The 18,874-nt window shown below is 60.3% G+C and overlaps 2 protein-coding genes across 5 annotated transcripts; one reads left to right on the plus strand and one right to left on the minus strand.

Moving 5' to 3' along the window:
• Positions 1–49: 49 nt before the first annotated feature.
• Positions 50–8,811, minus strand: ECE2 (endothelin converting enzyme 2). Of its 4 annotated transcripts, none has more exons than XM_071567097.1 (19): positions 8,308–8,811; positions 6,541–6,627; positions 6,015–6,159; positions 5,611–5,826; positions 5,414–5,538; positions 5,123–5,269; positions 4,981–5,046; positions 4,620–4,808; positions 4,095–4,237; positions 3,852–3,966; positions 3,489–3,599; positions 3,197–3,295; positions 3,031–3,108; positions 2,725–2,828; positions 2,336–2,446; positions 1,947–2,014; positions 1,102–1,292; positions 927–1,022; positions 50–813 (listed from the first exon to the last, which is right to left on the minus strand). In XM_071567097.1, exons 1-19 carry the CDS (start codon positions 8,347–8,349, stop codon positions 637–639), a joined length of 2,310 nt encoding a protein of 769 aa, XP_071423198.1. In that variant the 5' UTR covers positions 8,350–8,811; the 3' UTR covers positions 50–636. The 4 variants fall into 4 exon arrangements, with proteins under 4 accessions (XP_071423198.1, XP_071423199.1, XP_071423197.1 ...); XM_071567098.1 differs by having other exon boundaries at positions 4,722–4,808; positions 6,541–6,630; XM_071567096.1 differs by having other exon boundaries at positions 6,541–6,630.
• A 1,531-nt stretch (positions 8,812–10,342) lies between these two features.
• PSMD2 (proteasome 26S subunit ubiquitin receptor, non-ATPase 2) lies at positions 10,343–17,676 on the plus strand. The gene is made up of 21 exons (XM_071567095.1): positions 10,343–10,521; positions 11,226–11,282; positions 11,658–11,822; positions 12,069–12,190; positions 12,567–12,791; positions 12,888–13,046; positions 13,315–13,459; positions 13,650–13,710; positions 13,963–14,109; positions 14,304–14,410; positions 14,811–14,938; positions 15,016–15,103; positions 15,446–15,608; positions 15,703–15,804; positions 15,892–16,037; positions 16,256–16,339; positions 16,472–16,640; positions 16,737–16,831; positions 16,975–17,101; positions 17,187–17,305; positions 17,387–17,676. The coding sequence occupies exons 1-21, from the start codon at positions 10,387–10,389 to the stop codon at positions 17,567–17,569; spliced, it is 2,727 nt and encodes a 908-aa protein (XP_071423196.1). The 5' UTR covers positions 10,343–10,386; the 3' UTR covers positions 17,570–17,676.
• Positions 17,677–18,874: the final 1,198 nt, after the last annotated feature.

Consider the following 18,874-nt stretch of genomic DNA (forward strand, 5'->3'; position numbering starts at 1 on the left):
CCCACCGCACTCCCAGCCCTGGCACTGCCAAGGTCCCCAAGCTGCTGGAGTAAGTGGAAACTGCTTTTATTCGTTAGATAAACTCGGCGACAGCCACCCACAGCTGAAGGCACCAGAGTCCCCGCTGCCGCCCACTGGTCCCAGCAGAGGTGGAGGGGAAGCCAAGCTGGACCGGGAGGGAACAAGGGAAGTGCGGAGCCGGGTGGCCCCCAGCCTCCATCTCTGACAGGTTGCGGGACAGCAGCGGGGGTGTCTTGGCTTTAGTGCTTTCCCTGGGACCCCTCCAACCTGCCCACTTGAGCGGGGGTATGCGATGCAGGGGGACGGTGAGCTGTGCCCGACTCAAGCACATCAGGTCTGGGGGGCAGAGCTGCATTTTGGGGGTGCTACAGCCTGTCTGCCAGCCGTGTCCAGCCGCAGGCTGTCGATGAGGCTGCAGTGGGTGCATGGTGTGGGGCCGTGTGTGCTGGGGAAGGGGCAGAGGTGGGGTGTGCGGTGTGTGCACAGGAGGGGGACGGCGACAGAGCGTGACCTCCGCTCACTGCCCGTGGCCAGCTCTGGCAGCCAGCGAGGGCTGGGGGCGGGGGCACAGCAGAGCATTGTCCCTCCCCTCTGTCCACAGCACCCACCCCGACCCTACCACACCTCACAGTGCTTGCCGGGGTTCATGGGGGAGCCCAGGGGGCAGCCGAAATGTTCGACAAAGTCCCGGGAGTTGCTGAGAGTGCCGATGACACGATACTTGTCGGGGCTGTGGGGGTCGGTCACCAGCCCTTCATGGGAGCTCTCGGGCGTCCGGACGGAGCACCACACCTGACAGAGCCAGAGCAGCCTCAGGGATGGGGACAGAACCACCAGGGCAGGATGGGGGCTGTGGGGTGGCTCTGAGCAGCCAGGGAGGGACAGGAAACCCAGCTCAGCCCTACCTGCGCAAAGCCCACGAAAAAAAGCTGGTGGTTAGTGAGCCCCAGAGCTGGCAGGCGCTTCTCCTCTCCGTTCTTCTCCAGCCAGGACTTGTACGCCTGCGGGAGAGCTGGCCTGAAGCCCGAGAGGGACAGACAGGCACGGGGGACCGTGTCCCCTCCAGGCGGCAGCACTCACGTTGTAGGCTGCCTTGAGCCCGCCGTTGTCAGCGATGTTCTCGCCCAGCGTCTGCCGCCCATTGACCTTCTCGCTGTGGACGGTGTAGCGGCCGTACTGCTCCGTCATACATGCCGTCCGGTTCTTGAAAGCCTCCAGGGACGAGTTCTGCCACCATGGCCGCAGGTTTCCCTCCTTGTCGTACTCTCGTCCTGTGGGACCGAGTTGTGGGGTGGGACCTGAGGACTCTGTCCCCGTGCAGCTTCCCTGCTGCAGGGGGTCCTGAAGCACAGTGGGGGGCCGTGGGACAGCATCAGGGGATGCCGGGGGACCTGGTGCCTTGGGTCCATGCCAAGGGGAAATGGTGTCCCCCAGTCCCTGCTCTGGGCAGGCTCTAGCTGGGTCTCAGCAGTGCACTTGCGTCCCCAGCCATCCCCAGGTGCATCCCCGCTATGTTCACCCAGATTTGTGACCCCAAATTCCCCCATTGACCCGATGTCTGCTCCAGGGCTGTGGTGAAGGCACAAAGCAGAGCGGATTGTCAGGGGGACCCATCCTGTGCCCAGAGGGGAGGAGGGTGAGGGGGGGCCGGGGCCGCAGACACTGTGTCCTCACCAAGCAGATGGAGCGAAAGCTGCACAGAGAAGCCGGGGGAAGGTATCGGCAGGTGTCACCTGGGGAGACAGGACCATAGAAGGGGGGGGTGGCCAGGGGAGCACGAGCACGCATGATGCAATGGATGGCAAAGCAGGACCCCTGTGCACCCAGGGCACCTCTTACCCATGCCAAGGGCAGGGGTGGGTAAGCGTCTGGGAAGGGCAGAAAGGTGACAGGAATCAGGACTGGCACTGTCCATGGGCTCTCACCTTGGTCGTCGAATGCATGGGTCAGTTCATGCCCCATCACCACGCCGATGCCACCAAAATTAAGGGCTCTGTAGGGCAGTGGGGAAGAGTCGGGTAAGTACAGGGTGGGGGCAGGTGGTGGTGTTGCAATCTGCCTCTGCCTGGACACCTACTCTGCAGCCTGGGCACTAGACCAGACTCTGCTCTGACTGGAACCCAGCTGGGAATGAGTCCAATTGGGCACTAATGAGCCCTATGGGGACTTTGCAGACTGCAGGCTGTAAAGCCTTGCAGGATGCTCAAGCCCCCCAGAGCTTTGCTTTGTGACTGTGGGTGGCACTGTGACATTGTGGCCCTGAGAGATTTCATGCCCCCCCACCCCCAGGAGGTGTCCCCCATGCCAGGCTCACTTGGGATGGTTGTGGGCATAGAAGGGGGCCTGCAGGATACCAGCTGGGAAGACGATCCCATTCTTGGTGGGCAGGTAGTAAGCGTTGACGGTCTGTGGGGTCATGCTCCACCTGGGAAGAGGAGGTGGGGACAGGCAGGGGTGTGTCACCTGTCACCCCAGCCCCAGCATCCTCTGTACCATCACTCACCATGGGTTCTTTGCTGCTGGGCCTAGCACTTTTGCCCCCATCCTGTGACCAAGGGACTGTGCCCCAGGGACAAGTTACAGCCACCACAGGTGACCTACAGTGCTGTGCTACCCCATGGGGGACCGCCTCCCCACTGAACCAGTGCCACCCAAGCACCCAGATGTCATATCCTCTCTCCCCTCCCAGATCTTCCCCCTTACTGGTCACGGTTGGGGGGTTTCCGGAGCTGGTCAGCCATCACTTTGGCAGAGAAGTTGTAGAAGTTGAGCATGTTCTGGAAGAAGGAGTCTTCAGAGACCTCATACTGGTGAGGAAGAGGAGGGATGAGGAGGTGTCCACCAAGGTGGGTCCCCACACCCTGGCCAGGATGCACTCAGTACTGGGGTGACTCTGCACAATGTCCCAAATGTGTCCCCCAAATAGTGACATTGCCCCACCATGGAGCCCCCCAGGGCTTGGTGTGGGCAGGGGCCAGCCACCCTCCACATGAGTCAGGTGCCTCCTACCCCATCATAGACATCGTCCAGCTCCTTGTTGTCCAGGATGAAGTCGGGGAAACCAATCATGTCATATATGGCATCTGCCTGTGTGGGGAAAGGCCCTGACAGTGAGATGGGGGGAACTTACTTGGAGGGGGTGAGTTCTAACACCTACTTCCCTTCCTGGGGTCACCTTCTCCTTTGCTGCCTGCCTGGTCTTCTCATCCATCCAGTCCAGCTGGTCCAGAGACACTTCAAAAGCTGTCCGGATCTCACTAATCATCTCCTCAGCCTGGGGAGGGGAAGGAATGAAGGCACCCTACTCCCACCAGCCCCTCGGTAGGAACAGGGTGAACAGGATGCAACCTCCCCAGGGTTGGGGGTCCCATTTCCCAACTCCCCACCTTCCAGCCCTGGGGTGTGGGGGAAAAAGGGATTCCCATGGATGGTGATGGGGAGAGGATAGGGTCAGAAGTGGTCCTCACGATGGCTTTGCTGTCCCGGTCAAAGGTGGCTTTGACGAAGAGGGAGCCCAGGGCAAAGCCCAGTGTGTCATCCGTGTTGGAGATGCAGGTTTGCCAGCGGGGTGTGCAGGACTGTGGGAGTGAGATGAGGGTCCATGAGACCCCAAGAACACTCCCCTGCTTCCCTTCCTTCACACAGCCTGGCTCTGCCTCCTCACCAGAGGGGAGATGCTGAACAGCTAAACCCTCATCCCACAAGATGATTCCCAGGTTCCCTCTGCAGCATTCAGGGCTTAGCATCTCAAGGGCATCCCGAGGGCAGAGGAGGTCTTGGCTACTTCTAGTCTGGGGGCAGAGGGGGCTGGCCCCAGGAACTACTGTTACCTTCCTGGTGCCGTAGAGTGTCTCCAGCAGCCTCTCCTGGGCTGTCTCAAAGCGCTGGTCTAGGCTGGATGCTGTCTTCTGCACCAGGTTCCAGATCAGGTAGTTGTTCAAGGTGCTGAGTGGGCAGAGTGATGCCACAGCTCACCACAATCCATATGGATGTGCTGAACTCCAAGGCACTGATGAGCTCCAAGTGTGCCTCTGCCATGGAGGGACATGGCTGAGGGCACACAGGAGCCTCACCTCCTGTCAGTGTCATTGATGAGGTCAGAGACCTGCTGGAGGTAGGTGTCCCCATACACTACCACGGGCTCTGTGTCTGCCAGCTCCAGTGGGGCCAGGGAGTAGGACAGGTAATCCAGCCAGTCAATGGCAGGGGCCAGCACCTGGAGAGGATGTCAGGATGTGTGACCAGGGGCTTGGCATGGCTGTGCTGCATCCTGCCCATCATGGAGGGGATTCCCTGGGGTAGGGACTGTGCTGTCTAAGAAGGCCCCAAGGTCCCTTACCACCCCAGATCCCTCTCTGTCCCCAAGCACGCTGCAGGACAAGGAGAGGATCCTTGGATCTCACTGTGCAAGGTGGCAGCTCCTCACAAATCCTAACAACTGGGGGGCTGAGCACCTCACTCCAGCACCCAGCACATATTCGATAATGGATGGGGCTGCCCAGGGTGTCCTGGAGCGGGGAAAGGAGTGAGCACAGACCCCTCAGTGTCCAAGTGGACAACCTGGAGGGTTTCTCCAGATTGCACTGGGCTGTGCCCACCTGCAGCTCGGCAATGCTCATCTTGTGGTAGATCTTCTCGTCATCCCGCCGCTCAGCCTGGGGCACCGTGATGTTGGCCAGCTGGGTTTCAAAGTCCAGTACCTGCTGCATCTGGAGGCGTGTGGGCTCTGGGGTGCCCCCCAGCAGCGTGCCCAGCTCCACCATGTAGTCCAGGTATGCTGCCAGAACCTGCAGAACCCCAAGCCCTCACTCAGCACTGGCAGCAGCTCATTCCATCTCCTGGGGGTGGGCACCCAGTGGGCAGGATACAGGTGCCAGATGTGTCCCAGAGCTGCTCACACCCTATTGCCATGGCTTTCCCCTGATTGCTGCCAGCAGCATGCCTAATACCCAGCCTCACCCTCTCATTGGCAGTCTTGTTCAGATAGTAATCCCGGGATGGGAGGAAAAGGCCCGACTGGTCCACCTGTGGGGAGACAGGAGCAGCATAGACAGGCCAGTGCCACCTGGTGCCTGCCACCTCTTGGTGCCAAGGTGCCAACCTGGATGATGTTGCTATTGGAGCTCTTGGAGTCTGCACCCACGTACACTGTGAAGAAGGGAGTTGCACGATACGTGCCTGACACGCTCTTGAGTACCTCCATGAAGCTGGTTTGGTTCCAGGAGCCAGTGATGTTCCATCCCCCAATCTGCTGGCAGACAGACCTGGTACCTCAAGGAGGGATGGGATCCATCCCTGAGGGCTACTCCCTCCCCAGCTGCATGAAGAGCTGAGTGGGAGATGTGCTAGGCTAAGCCCTTATGGCTCAGCTCACATGTGGATATCTGCCCACCTTGTCGATGAGTTCCATGAGGGGCTGGGAGCCCAGCTCCTCTATCCTTTGTTCCTTGAGGCAGGACAGGTAGTACCGCTGTGTCTTCCGCTCTGCCTCACTGCTGGAGTTGAAGGTGGCGTTCTCTGTGGGAAGCTATGGGTCAGCCCCAGGGACAGTGGTCACCCCCTCAGTGTCTGTGACCCCTTGATGCCCACCTAGGAGATGCTTCATGATGGCCTGATTCTGGTCCCAGATACTGTTGAAGGTGCTCCACTTGGAACGCCCATTGGGCAATGGGTTCCTCCTGATCCAGCCCCCACATGAGTACTGGTAGAAGTCCTGGCATGGGTCCGTCTCTGTATCCAGGGCCTCCAGGATCTTGCTGGCCACCCGAACGCAGGCAGCCGTCAGGCACGTGCTGTGAGAGGGATCTGGCAGGGAAGGCATGCCTGGGGCTGGGCGAGTGTACTGGGGGAAACTGAGGCACGGAGCAGGGCCAAGCCCTGCCTGTGCCCTGGGATAAACAGAGCACCCAGAGCAGGTGCCCCAGGCTGACCCATCACTCCTCATCCTCCCATGTCCTCCTGGGTGCGGGGACACCTCTGTCAACTCTCCCTACCTCTCTGGTACTGAATGGCCAGTGTGACAACAGCGATGCCAAGCAGCAGAGCCAGGGAGATGGCGATGGCACAGAGCACCAGCTCCAGCTGGCTGCGGGAGGTCAGGTGGCTCAGCAGTGTCCCTGGCCCCTTCTGGAACCCCACCTGGGCAGGAGCAGGACCTGATATCGCACCACAGGAGGACGGAACATCACAGCTCCCCCTTCCCTCCCCTGCCGCTCTCCAGTGCCTGGCACAGCTGCATGAGAAGGTGGGAACCAGGGCATGCCTTCCCACTAGCCTTGGCAAGCCAGCAGTGGGTGCTGAAAGCCCCACTAAGCCACAGGGAAGGACAATTGTCCAGACACACACTGTGCCGCATTTTGGCTGTCTCCCAGCACATCCCTGGGGACAGCCAGGTCTGGCTTGGCTCCCAGCCCTGCTCCCACTGTCCACCTGGCAGCTGGCAGGGTCCGGCTGAGGGTGAGGTGAGGGGACAAGGGACGATGAAGAGGGGAAGGATGGAGGAGCTGGGGCAGACCTCACCTCCACGCTGTCAGGAGAGGCACTGCCATCTCCTGCTGGCTCAGGCCCCTCCTCATCCTGCAGGGTGGCACGCTTGTAGTTGGGCATCTGCTGAAGGAGAGAGCGGGCTGGGACAGGGGCACGGGGGGATGTCTCCTATCCTGCCACACCCTTGAGCTCTTATGGGGAGAGGCAGTGCCTGTTCAGTGGGTATGAAGGGGGGTGAGGCAGCCCCTGACACCTCTCAGTGCACCTCTGGAGCTCTCCCAGAGGTTATTCCCAGCCCTGGGTGGCCCCGGAAAGCACAGGGAGAGCTGTTGGTGGGGGCTTGAGGGCTGCCATTGGAGCATCCCTCTGCATAGCCATGGCAGCTGTAGTATCATCCATGCTGACAGGTGCCACATCGCCACGGAGACATGGTCCCCGTCACCAAGCAACTGTTGCCTAGTGCTGCTGCCTCACCCCTCCTCCCCTGCCTGGAACTTTCCATGCAGATGTGTACCGGTCTGAAACATCTGGAGATGTCTTTTGCCCCATCCTGGTTCTGGGGTGACCAGGACACAGGACGGAGTGTGCGAGGGGAGAAGGGCATTACAGGGGTACAGCCAGCAAGGCAGGGTCCCCCTTACTCCTGGCCTTGCAGGGCAGCTTGCATGGATGCAGCCATGAGGGCTGCTGAGGACTCAGCCAGGAGGGAGGTGGTGTTGTTGAGCCAGCAGCGTTGGAGCGGAAGATGAGCTAGAAGAAAATGATGGGATTTTTGGTGGAATAGACTCAGCAATGCTGCTGGATGTGAGCTATCCTTCGGCTTCAGAGTTAATGCCTGGGTAACTTGTGGATCACCTTCCAGTCTGTGCTGCAGAATGAAGTAAATGCCTGGGGCCGTCTGCAGGGCTGGTGTCTTGGGGGCCAGGAAGGAGCCAGCGTGGGACAGATGATGGGCAGGGGGGTGAAACAGAGCAAGTACCTCTGCCCACTGCCACACTGCTGGGATGGGAAGGGGGCATTGTCAAGGGCTGCTGTGGCAGGATGATGGGAATGACAGTTGGCAGGAGCCCCCCACCGAGGTGAGTTCCTAAGAGATGCTGGCATTAGGAAGGATTCTTCAGCGTGTTGTAGATGCTTGGCTAGCCAGACCCCTCAACTGCCTCAGCTCCCTCCTCAGCACGCTCTTCTTCCCTTTTGAGTGGTCTTCATCCTCAACAACAGCTGGCACGCCCTGTCCAGCACTTCCTATGGTATCCTCAAGATACCATAGGAGCAAGATCTGGTCCTGGGGTTCACCCTACCCCCTCTGTGGGACTGAGACCCACGGTAACAAGGCCGGCCCCCTGCCCCCCTCCAGGGGTCCTCTCTTGGGAGTCACCCTATAAGCAGCATCACTGAACCCCAAATGGGCTTCATGCCTTGCTGGAGCAGGGTCTGAGGCCATGTATGAACCACCATGACTTCCTCTGTTCAAACTCAGCCAGGGGGTTGGGAATGGCCTTCTTCCACCCACCAAGGAGGACAGGAACCCTCTAGTCGCTCAGTTCCCTTAGTCCCCTCCCCATGCAGTCACTGCATCCCCCAGAGACTTGCTGCCCTGTACTCCCCTAATCATCCCTCTCGCAGGTTCCCAAAGATCCCCTAGCCCTTCCAGTTCCTTTAGCCCTCCAGCCTCCGGGCTCTCCTGTGCTCAGGGCCCCTCCTGTCCCCCTCGCCGTGCTCCTCGCTGAGCCCCCCCCCCGTTGCCTCCCTCCCTGCCCGTTGTCCCCACCCTGCCCCGCCGCTGTCCCAGGCACTCACGGCGTGTCCGAGCTCCTGGAGGGCCACGTTCATCCTGGCCATCCCGGGCCGCCTCCTGCCTAGCTCCGCTCCCCGCCCGGGCCGCGCCGGGGCCCCGCCGCCGCCGCAGCGCCGCCTGCCTCCGCCGCCGCCATGGCCCGCACTGGGCGCTGCACTGCCGCCAGGACCGGCACCAGCACCGGGACCGGGGCCAGGGCCAGGCAGGGATGGAGTGGCGCCGGAGGGATGGAGCCGCGGGGCTGGGACCGGTGGAGCGCGGACCGTAGGCACTGGGCGGGATGGACGAGCGCCGGCCGCCCGGGAGGGGCTGGAGCGGGGGCACCGGTGCCGAGCCCGGTCTCACCGCTCCGGTCCACCCGACCCGGCCCCGCCGCCAAGGTCACCGCCGTGCGCACGGGAGGAGCTCCTTGCCGGCACCCGCACTGGTACCTGCACCGGCACCGCCACCTGCACCCCCAGAGAGCAGAGAGCCGCACCAGCACCAGCAGCCTCCCCCACTGTGACACCGGCACTCGGATGGGCACCCGCAGCGTCAAAGGCAGCACAACTCGGGCTCACACCCGGCTGCCCGCAACGGGCACCGGCACACAGACACGCGGACCGGCAATGGGCTTCAGCACCCGGGAAGGCACATCAGCGCCGCACAGCCCCGGTTACTTGGCTCCTGCGGCGGCAGCGGGTGGGAACAGCGCACAGCCACGGCAGCACCCCCTGCTCCGGCACCCGGGCACACGCCCCAGTGCACCAGCACCTGCACAGGGGGATGCACACACGCACTCTTGACACCCCATCTCGGGTCCCTAGAGGATGGCGCCCCAATGTCACCCTCAGGCCCGTGCTACAGCACAAGCACCCAGGGGTGCACAGCTGTGGTGGTGAACGAGGGGAAGCCCGTGGATGTGCACAACCTAATGCCCTGCCTTAACACCTCCCGGCCCTGTGTGACCACCTGTCCAGGACCTGCTTAGTGCCTGTGAAGCTGCCAGGCCATTCTGCAGGGAACACAACCCGAGCTGGAGGGTGAAGGTGCCTCCCAGGTTGCCTGGTGAGGTTGGATCAGGCAGTGCAACCTACCCAAACTGTGGAGCCAGGGACACAATGTGGCATGGAAGCAGGAAATGTGTGTGTGCACAGGGATGCCCACGGGTGTCTGTGTCACGTGGGGGCCTCGCGAGCCTGCCAGGCATGGGCGATGCCACTTCACTTGCCCAGGCTGGGTGGCAGCATGCCCCGTGCTCTGGGTCCCCAGCTGCCATTGCTCCCTGGCCGTGTGCCAGTACCGCTGATGGTGTAAGTGCCCGTGCTGGTGTTGGTGTCTGTGCTGGAACCAGTGTCAGTTTCAGCGTTGGTGTTGATGGCTGTGTCTGTGCTGGTGTCGGTGCTGGTGACAGTATCGGTGTGTCAGTGTCGGTGCCGGTGCTGGTATTAGTGTCAGTACTGATACTAGTACCAGTGTCAGTGTTGGGACCAGTGTGTCAGTGTTGGTGCCGGTGCCACTGTCAGTATCGGCGCCAGTACCGGTGTGTCAGTGTCGGTATCGACGTCTCACAGTCAGTACCGGTGTCACTGTCAGTGTTGGTACAGGTGTCACTGTCGGTACCAGTGTTACTGTCGGTGTTGGTACCGGTGTGTCACTGTTAGTACTGGTGTCACCATCGGTGTTGGTACCGGTGTGTCAATGTTGGTACCGGTGTCACTGTCGGTACCGGTGCCACTGTCGGTGTCGGTACCGGTGTGTCACTGTTGGTACCGGTGTCACTGTCGGTGTCGGTATCGGTGTCTCACTGTCGTCAGTGTCTGGTGTCACTGTTGGTACCGGTGTCACTGTCGGTACTGGTGTCACTGTCGGTGTCGGTACCGATGTGTTGGTGTCGGTAACGGTGTGTCACTGTCGGTACCGGTGCCACTGTCGGTGTCGGTACCGGTGTGTCACTGTCGGTACCGGTGTCACTGTCGGTGTCGGTGCCGGCGCTCCCGCACGTGGGGCCGCCCCGCCCCTCCCGGCCCCGCCCCCGGCGCGAGGCGGTGCCGTCACGGCGTTGCGCAGGCGCGGTGCGGTGGCAGCACGGCGGGGCGAACATGGACGCGGGCGGCGGCGGCGGGCAGAGTCGGGTGCAGGGCGGCCCCGGGGCGGGCGGCGACGAGAAGCCCACGCCGCCCTGGGGCCGGGACCGCCGGGACGTGCCTGCCGGGCCTGAGAAGGAGCAGGAGCTGGTGAGCGCCGCCGCGCTGCGGGCCGCAGCTGAGTCACGGCTCGGTCGGGCCCGCGTCACCGGCGGGGGCGGGACGTCATCCCGCGTCACGGGGGCCGCCGGCATCCCTCCGGGAGCGGGACGTCATCCCACGTCACGGGGGCGGCCGGCATCCCTCGGGGGACTCCCTCCGGCGGGGCGCCGTGACGTCGTGGGGTGCCCGCGTGACGTAGTTGAGAGTTGCCAGCCCGGGGCGGGGGGCCCGGGGGTCCCAGTGGAGCGGGGTGAGGGGAGCTGTGATGTAACCAGGGTGCGCATGGGACAGTGGGCGCTGTGGAGGGGTCCCCACTTTGCCCAGCTCGGCGGTGACCTTGGTTCTGAGGATGCCCGAGGGCTGGGGAGCACAGCCTCTGGGTGAAGGGGCTGCTGGCACTGGGGGTGGCCCCTCGAGGGGCTGTGACCTGACGTGCCCCTCTGGGTGTGTTTTCGTAGAGCACAGTGTAATGGAGGAGGCACATCTCACTCCCTGGGAACAGGTGGTTTGTTCGGGAGGGTATCCCCAGTAACATGAGCATTGCTCCACTCTGGCAGCACTGGGGCAGGATGGTCCCCTGAGCAGGGAGTGTTTCACTGTGTCCTGGTCCTGTGGCTTGGGGTGACATTGTCACATGGAGAGTGACTGTGCTGGGCACCCTTAACTCTGCTTTCTCCTGTGCATTTCGGCAGTCTGAGGAGGACAAGCAGCTGCAGGATGAGCTGGAGATGCTGGTGGAGCGACTGAGGGTAAGTCTTTGCCATGGCCCACAGCAAGGAGTCCTGGCCAGGACTTGAGTCCATCTGTCCCTTGCTTACAGTTGTTCCTTGTGCAGTGGAGATGACGTGGTTTGACCTTGAGTGGGATGCAGTTTGTCTGCTGCAGCTTGTCCCCCCAGCTTGCTGCCTGTCTGACCTGTGCCCAAGGGACTTCTGCATCCTGGGAGCGTGGGTGGATTTCCGCTGTGCTGTGCCCTCCCTCCCTGGCTTTTGGGCTGAAGGAGGCAGCCCAGGGCAGGGGGCTGTTCTTCTCAGAGCCATGGCTGTGTTTGGGGAGTTTGGGCTGGTGCCTTGCTGGCTCAGAAACCAGCTCCCAGGTCCCTGACAGGCAGCTTCCTTCTGCAGGAGAAAGATACGTCACTCTATCGCCCAGCCCTGGAGGAGCTGCGGAGGCAGATCCGCTCTTCAACCACCTCCATGACCTCTGTTCCCAAACCTCTCAAGTTCCTACGGCCCCATTATGGCAAGCTGAAGGAGATCTATGAGAACATGGCTCCAGGAGAGAACAAGGTAAAGGCATTTGGCCCACCATCCCACGTGACTGGGGGAACAGTGCTGGGACAGGCCACTGCAGAGCTCTTTGGACCCTGTGGTCTAACTGCAGTCTCTGTGACTTGCTCCAGAGGATTATAACTTGCCAGAATGGTACCTTTGCCACCTATGATGGCTTGTGGGCACAGGGAGGGTGTCGTGTCCCTGATTGCCCCTGCTTCCCCATGCCCAGCCTGTGTCTGTAGCTCCACACTCTTTCTGCAGCGCTTTGCAGCCGACATAATTTCTGTCTTGGCCATGACCATGAGTGGGGAGCGTGAGTGCCTGAAGTACCGGCTGGTGGGCTCCCAAGAGGAGCTGGCATCCTGGGGGCATGAATATGTCAGGTAAGCCTGAGTGGGACCAGGGCTTGGGGAAGGACAAGGACCTGGGGAATTTTGCTGGAACACTTTGGCTCTGGCCTGTTTGGGATGCATCCGGACTTGCTGGGCATGCGTTCAGCCACCCCTGTCACACCTGCACATGTGCCACTTCATGCTCTATCCACAGTGATTTTCTAGCTGCAGAAATCTTGCTGCCATAGCCTCTGAAATCTCTGTTCTTAACCTTGTTCCTCCTCTGGGCTTGTCCCCCATAAGCTCTGCAGAATCTGGAGTCCCCATAAAGAGCACACGGCCTTGGCTAATTAGCAGCAGCTGCTTCTCACCATCATGGTTCAATTAAACTGGTTTCTGTGGTGGTGATGTCGCTTTGTCTCTGCAGGCACTTGGCAGGAGAGGTGGCCAAGGAGTGGCAGGAGATCGATGAAGCTGACAAGGCTCAGAGGGACACGCTTCTCACCCTGGTCAAAGAGATTGTCCCCTACAACATGGCCCACAATGCAGAACATGAGGCCTGTGACCTGCTCATGGAGATCGAACAGATGGACATGCTGGAGAAATACATTGATGACAACGCCTACTCCAAAGTGTGCCTCTACCTGACCAGGTGAGGGGACTCAGCAGGCTGAGGTGCTGGAGGGGGCCTGGTGGGCCGAGGTTGTCTAGTGTGGTCCTCACCCTCATGCCTGTCTCCTCCTCAAAGCTGTGTAAGCTACGTCCCGGAGCCTGAGAATTCGGCTCTCCTCCGCTGTGCCCTGGGCATCTTTCGCAAGTTTAACCGCTACCCTGAAGCCTTGCGCCTGGCTCTGATGCTCAATGACGTGGAGCTGGTGGAGGACATCTTCACTTCTTGCAAAGATGTGTAAGCAGAGATGTTCCCTGCACTCTGAGGCCTTTGCCCTTTGTGGTGGGCCATAGCTTCCCACCTGGGCAGAATTGTGTTGGATCCTCCCACCACTGGAGGTGTCTGGGGGTCTGGACTAAGGCTCTTGTCCCTGAAGTCAGGGTGCGTAGGAGGAGTGGGTCATCTCTGTGTACCTCTAGGCAGGGCAGGTTGGCTTACTGTTTGGTGAACCTGTGTTTGTGCTGGCACTTGCTGAGCACTTGGGAAACCTCTCCCCTCTACACAGAGTTGTCCAGAAGCAGATGGCCTTTATGCTGGGCCGCCACGGGGTCTTCCTGGAGCTGAATGAGGATGTGGAGGAGTATGAAGACCTGACAGAGATCATGTCCAATGTCCAGCTCAACAGCAACTTCTTGGCCTTAGCCAGAGAGGTGAGTGTTCCAGCTGTGAAGAGCAGCCTCGGCTGCCTCCAGCTGTGGCTGCCCTGGCTGCTGGGCTCTCTGGCAAGATCTGAGAAGAGAGCCTTCAATTCCTGTTAGCTTGGCCAGACACCTCCTGGAGAGGCTGCCAGTGTAGGATGTGCTTGCCAGGACGTAACTGCCTTCTCCCTTGTCTCTGCAGCTGGACATCATGGAGCCCAAAGTGCCAGATGACATTTACAAAACCCACCTGGAAAATAACCGTAAGGGCTTTTGCTGTAGCCTTTCTCATCCCTGCCTGTGGGGAGTTCCTGGGGCTGTAAGGCACTTTTGTGCCAGTGCAATCAGCTGTGTATCCCGAGGTGGGCAGATGGCCTGCCTGCGATCTCTGACCTGTGGATTTGGGCTTCTCCTTCTTGCTGGTGGTGGGACAAGTCTTGGCCCCCTGTGGTGTAGGATGGCTGCATGGTGGAAGGCTTCTCTTACTGCCTGGCTCATCCTATGTCATTCCCCAGGGTTCGGAGGGAGCGGTTCCCAAGTGGACTCAGCCCGCATGAATTTGGCCTCTTCCTTTGTGAACGGCTTTGTGAATGCTGCCTTTGGACAGGACAAGCTGCTAACAGATGATGGCAATAAATGGTTGTACAAGAACAAGGACCATGGTGAGGGATATGGCCAGGCAGGGGCAGAGGTGCCCCTAAACTTGGGGTCACCACCCTTTTCCTTTTGAGAGCCTGATGAAAGGGGGCTTGTTGGGCATAGCTGCTGCTGTGTTGGCCCATGTCCCTGGCCACCACAAGCCCCTGGCAAGGCACATCAGTTCAGGGCTGATGTGGATCCTTCTCTGGAACCACAGGGATGCTGAGTGCTGCAGCCTCACTGGGCACAATCCTGCTGTGGGACGTGGATGGGGGTCTCACACAGATTGACAAGTACCTGTACTCCTCAGAGGATTACATCAAGGTCAGTGACTCTGGTCCTGGCATGGTCTCTATGTCTGTGCGGGGCAGTCCTGCTGTGAGCTGTGTGTGTGGCTGGCTGGGGGAATGGTCCTTGCCTTGGTCCACTGCACAGCTCGGCTCCTGCACAGGGAAGGGTTGGATACCCTGTGTCCTGGGTTTTTGAGCAGCTCACAGCAAGATGGGGAGCTCTAGGGGACTGCCTGAGGCACGTTGGGGTCCCCTTGTCACAGGGATACCAGCTTTTGACTGCTCAGCTGGATCCAGAGTAGCGTTGCCCACTTGGTACCAACTTGCCCATCCTGAGGAGTGGGTGTGATGTGTGGGATGACATCGGTCGTTGGCTGGCAGGGAGCTTTGTGTGTTGGTGGCTGGTGCATGGTGGTGCTTCTTCTGCCTTGCAGTCTGGAGCCCTCCTGGCCTGTGGCATTGTCAACTCAGGGGTGAAGAATGAGTGTGACCCTGCCCTGGCCCTCCTATCTGACTATGTCCTGCACAACAGCAACACCATGAGAATTGGAGCCATTTTTGGGTAAGAGCTTGGCCCCAGCCTCCTGTGCTGCACAAGGTGGTGCAGCTCCCCACTCACATTCCCTGCATCCTCCGCAGGCTGGGACTGGCGTATGCAGGCTCCAACCGTGAGGACGTCCTGACTTTGCTGCTACCTGTGATGGGAGATTCCAAGTCCAGCATGGAGGTAGGCATGGAGGACAGGTTTGCCTGTGGTTCCTGCTTCCCCATCTAGTCCCCAGCAGCTCCTGGGAATGCAGAGGTTGTCCTGCAGCCAGTTTTTGCTCCAAGAGCAGGGCTGCATGACTCTGCTTGGTGTGCTGTGCTGTGCAAGAGCATGACCCTCTTTTCCACATCTGAGCTGCTGCCATGATGGGATTGCAGCAGATTTGGGCGGATAGGAAACCATCAGGTCTCCCAATAGCCCAAATTTTTGCAGGAAGTGGGGACCAAGGGTACTCAGTGCTGTGGGCCAGTTCACTTTGCACTGTCCCCGTGTATGATAACGTCTCATTCTCTCCTTCACCAGGTGGCTGGTGTGACTGCCCTAGCCTGTGGGATGATATCAGTGGGCTCCTGCAACGGGGATGTCACCTCAACCATCCTCCAGACCATCATGGAGAAATCAGAGGCGGAGCTGAAGGACACATATGCTCGGTGGCTGCCACTTGGCCTGGGCTTGAACCACCTGGGTAAGATGGCAGTGCCAGTGGCTCATGGGTTGGGGGGACAGGATGGGAGCATCCCTCCAGCATGGTCCTCTAACCACCACGTCTTCCTTGGCAGGGAAGGGAGAAGCAATCGAGGCCATCTTGGCAGCACTGGAGGTGGTGTCGGAGCCGTTCCGCAGCTTTGCCAACACTCTGGTGGACATCTGTGCCTATGCAGGTGAGTTGGGCTGGGCAAGGTGAGGAGAGTCAGGAGTAGGTTCAGGACCCTGTGCCAGTTGATTCTGGCCCTCCTCTCTCCTCTCAGGTTCAGGGAATGTTCTGAAGGTGCAACAGCTCCTGCATATCTGCAGTGAGCACTTTGACTCCAAGGAGAAAGAGGAAGACAAGGACAAAAAGGACAAGAAAGAGAAAGAGAAGAAAGAGAGCTCAGCTGACATGGGGGCTCACCAGGTGGGGAAACATGGGATTGGACTTGTGTTCCTGGAGCAGGAGCTGGCTTTGGAGGGGTCCCTAGTGGCCCTTGTGGAGTCAGAGCTGAAGGAAAACAGCCTCCAGCAAAATTCCCTGCTCTTCCTGTCCCGCTGGTCTTGGGTGGGCACAGAGGCTGTGAGAACTTGGGTGTTGGGCTGAGTGCTCTCTGCCTGGTGCTCAGTGCTGTGTCCCTGCAGGGTGTAGCGGTGTTGGGGATCGCGCTCATTGCCATGGGCGAGGAGATTGGTGCGGAGATGGCCCTGCGCACATTTGGCCACCTGGTGAGTGACACCAAGGAGACAGCACAGACCTGGGAAGTGACCTGAGTGTATAAAGTGGGTATTGCCTCACATCTCAGTAGGCCTTGCTGCGGTTGTTGATCTGGCTCTAACACCTACCTCTCTTCCATGCAGCTGCGGTATGGGGAGCCCACCCTCCGCCGTGCTGTGCCCCTGGCCCTGGCACTTATCTCAGTCTCCAACCCCCGGCTCAACATCCTCGACACCCTCAGCAAGTTCTCCCACGATGCTGACCCTGAGGTTTCCTACAACTCCATCTTTGCCATGGGCATGGTGGGCAGTGGTAAGCCTGGGATCAGCCTGGTTTATGGCTTATCTGGGAGGAAGGTGGGAGATCTGAGCTGTGTACTCTGCTCTGCCTGCACCTCCTTGTCCCCAGGTACCAACAATGCCCGGCTGGCAGCAATGCTGCGGCAGCTGGCCCAGTACCACGCCAAGGACCCCAACAACCTCTTCATGGTGCGGTTGGCCCAGGTGATGATCCTGCGCTCACTGCTCATCCTGGCTTGGGTGTGGGAGGGAAGTGGTGTCCTGGGGGTGTCACCCTCCTGGGGACAGGGCTGGGTGTCCCAGGCATTACCCCACCATTCTCTCATGTGCTTTCTCTGCCACAACAGGGCCTGACACACCTGGGCAAGGGGACACTCACCCTGTGCCCGTACCACAGCGATCGCCAGCTCATGAGCCAAGTGGCTGTGGCTGGCCTGCTGACTGTCCTCGTGTCCTTCCTGGATGTGCGCAACAGTGAGTACAGTGGGCTCCATTGCCACAGCCCCCTCTGCCCTACAGGGTGGGCATCACTCAGCCCCTTTACTTTTGTCTCCTTCAGTTATCCTGGGCAAGTCCCACTACGTTCTCTACGGCCTTGTTGCTGCCATGCAGCCCCGTATGCTGGTCACATTTGATGAGGAGTTGCGACCTCTGCCCGTGTCGGTTCGGGTAGGACAGGTGAGGGACAGCCAGAGCTGGGGATGGGGTGCTTTGATGTCCCTGTGTGTCCCTGGCACTGACTTTGCTCTTCTCTCAAAGGCTGTGGATGTGGTGGGCCAGGCAGGCAAACCCAAAACCATCACTGGCTTCCAGACTCACACAACACCAGTACTGCTGGCGCATGGAGAGCGGGCAGAGCTGGCCACGGAGGAGCATGTGCCTGTGACGCCCATCCTGGAGGGATTTGTTATCCTACGCAAGAACCCCAACTATGATGTTTGAGCCAAAGTGGGGCTGGGGGGTGGGTAGGTGGTTTGGGAGGGGAGGAAGAAAAACTAGTTTGATTTTTGTTACTAAGAGTCAAGGAAATAAACTATGTGGAGACTCTAGTGCTGCCATCCTCTCCTTGTGCTGGGAGTGCACGCTGGGATCTCATCCTTTTCTGGGCCTGTGGCACGGTGCAGACCCCGAGAAGCAGAGTGTGAACACAGAGTTGTGGGGTGACACAGGTGCTCATGGTCTTTGGCACCTGACTGTGCCAATGTGTGTTGGCAGTGTGCAGCTTCCCTCAGCCCAGTGCTGCCTGTCTCTGCCCAGGACTGCCTTGCTGGAGGGTCTTGGCTGGCAACTCCCAGCTTTCAGCTGTTCCCCCAGATGCACTGGGCTCTGCCATAATTTGGTGCTGCTCCAGAGGTGGCATTTGGGTTACAATTGGTCTTCGGGTGGGATGAAAACCACAAGGGAAATATTTTTAAGAAAGAGGAAAACCCTGTCCTGTTTCCAAAATTAACACTGCCCTTCCCTGATCCAGCCGGTGGCCGTGGGAGGCTGTGTCTGGGTGGGTGTGGGGTGTTGTGTCCAGAAGTGGGGTGCTGGATGGAGGTTGGGTTGGGTGTGTGGTGCTGAGTCCCAAGGGGAGTGGGTTGGGTGCAGAGTAGGGCTAAGGTGCCGTGTCCTGTGGGGTGCAGAGTGGGGGGCCACGTCCCCTGTGGGTGTGAGATGCTGGGTGGGTCCTGGGTAGGTGCAGCTTCTGGGCATGGGAGAGGGACAGGCGCTGGATGGGCGGGTGAGACCAGGTGCCAATGGACGCATGTCCTGGATGCACGCCGGTCTGGGGAAGGGGCCGGTGCAGGTGAGTGCGGCCACGGTTGTGGTCAGGGCGGGGGTAGGGTTAGGATTATGGAGGACTGCTGAGGGCACGCTGGGGCAATGTCCAGTTATGGATGGGGGGAGGTCCTGCGTTGAGACCAGGTCTTGATGCTGCCGGTTCCTGGGTGGGTGCAGGTCCCGAGGGGTGCAGGTCCTGGCGGTGCCGGTTCCCGGGTGGCTGTAGGTACTGGGTGTGCGCGGGTCCCGGCCGCGCTGGTGCCGGTATCGCCCGATCGCCACGTGACCCCGCACGGGTGCGGCGGGGAACAAACGGGAGGCAGGCGTGGCCTGCCGGGAGGAGGCGCGGCCTAACGAGACCCCGCCTTCCTCCGGGGCTCGCCCCGCCCCTCCGGGTGGCGGCGCAGGCGCATTGTGGTGCCGGGGCGGGTCCCGGCGCGCCCTCGGGCGTGGCGGCCCCGCCCCCGCGCGCCCCTCCCC

The sequence above is a fragment of the Pithys albifrons genome, chromosome 11, assembly GCF_047495875.1.
Source record: "Pithys albifrons albifrons isolate INPA30051 chromosome 11, PitAlb_v1, whole genome shotgun sequence".
Lineage (NCBI taxonomy): Eukaryota > Metazoa > Chordata > Aves > Passeriformes > Thamnophilidae > Pithys > Pithys albifrons.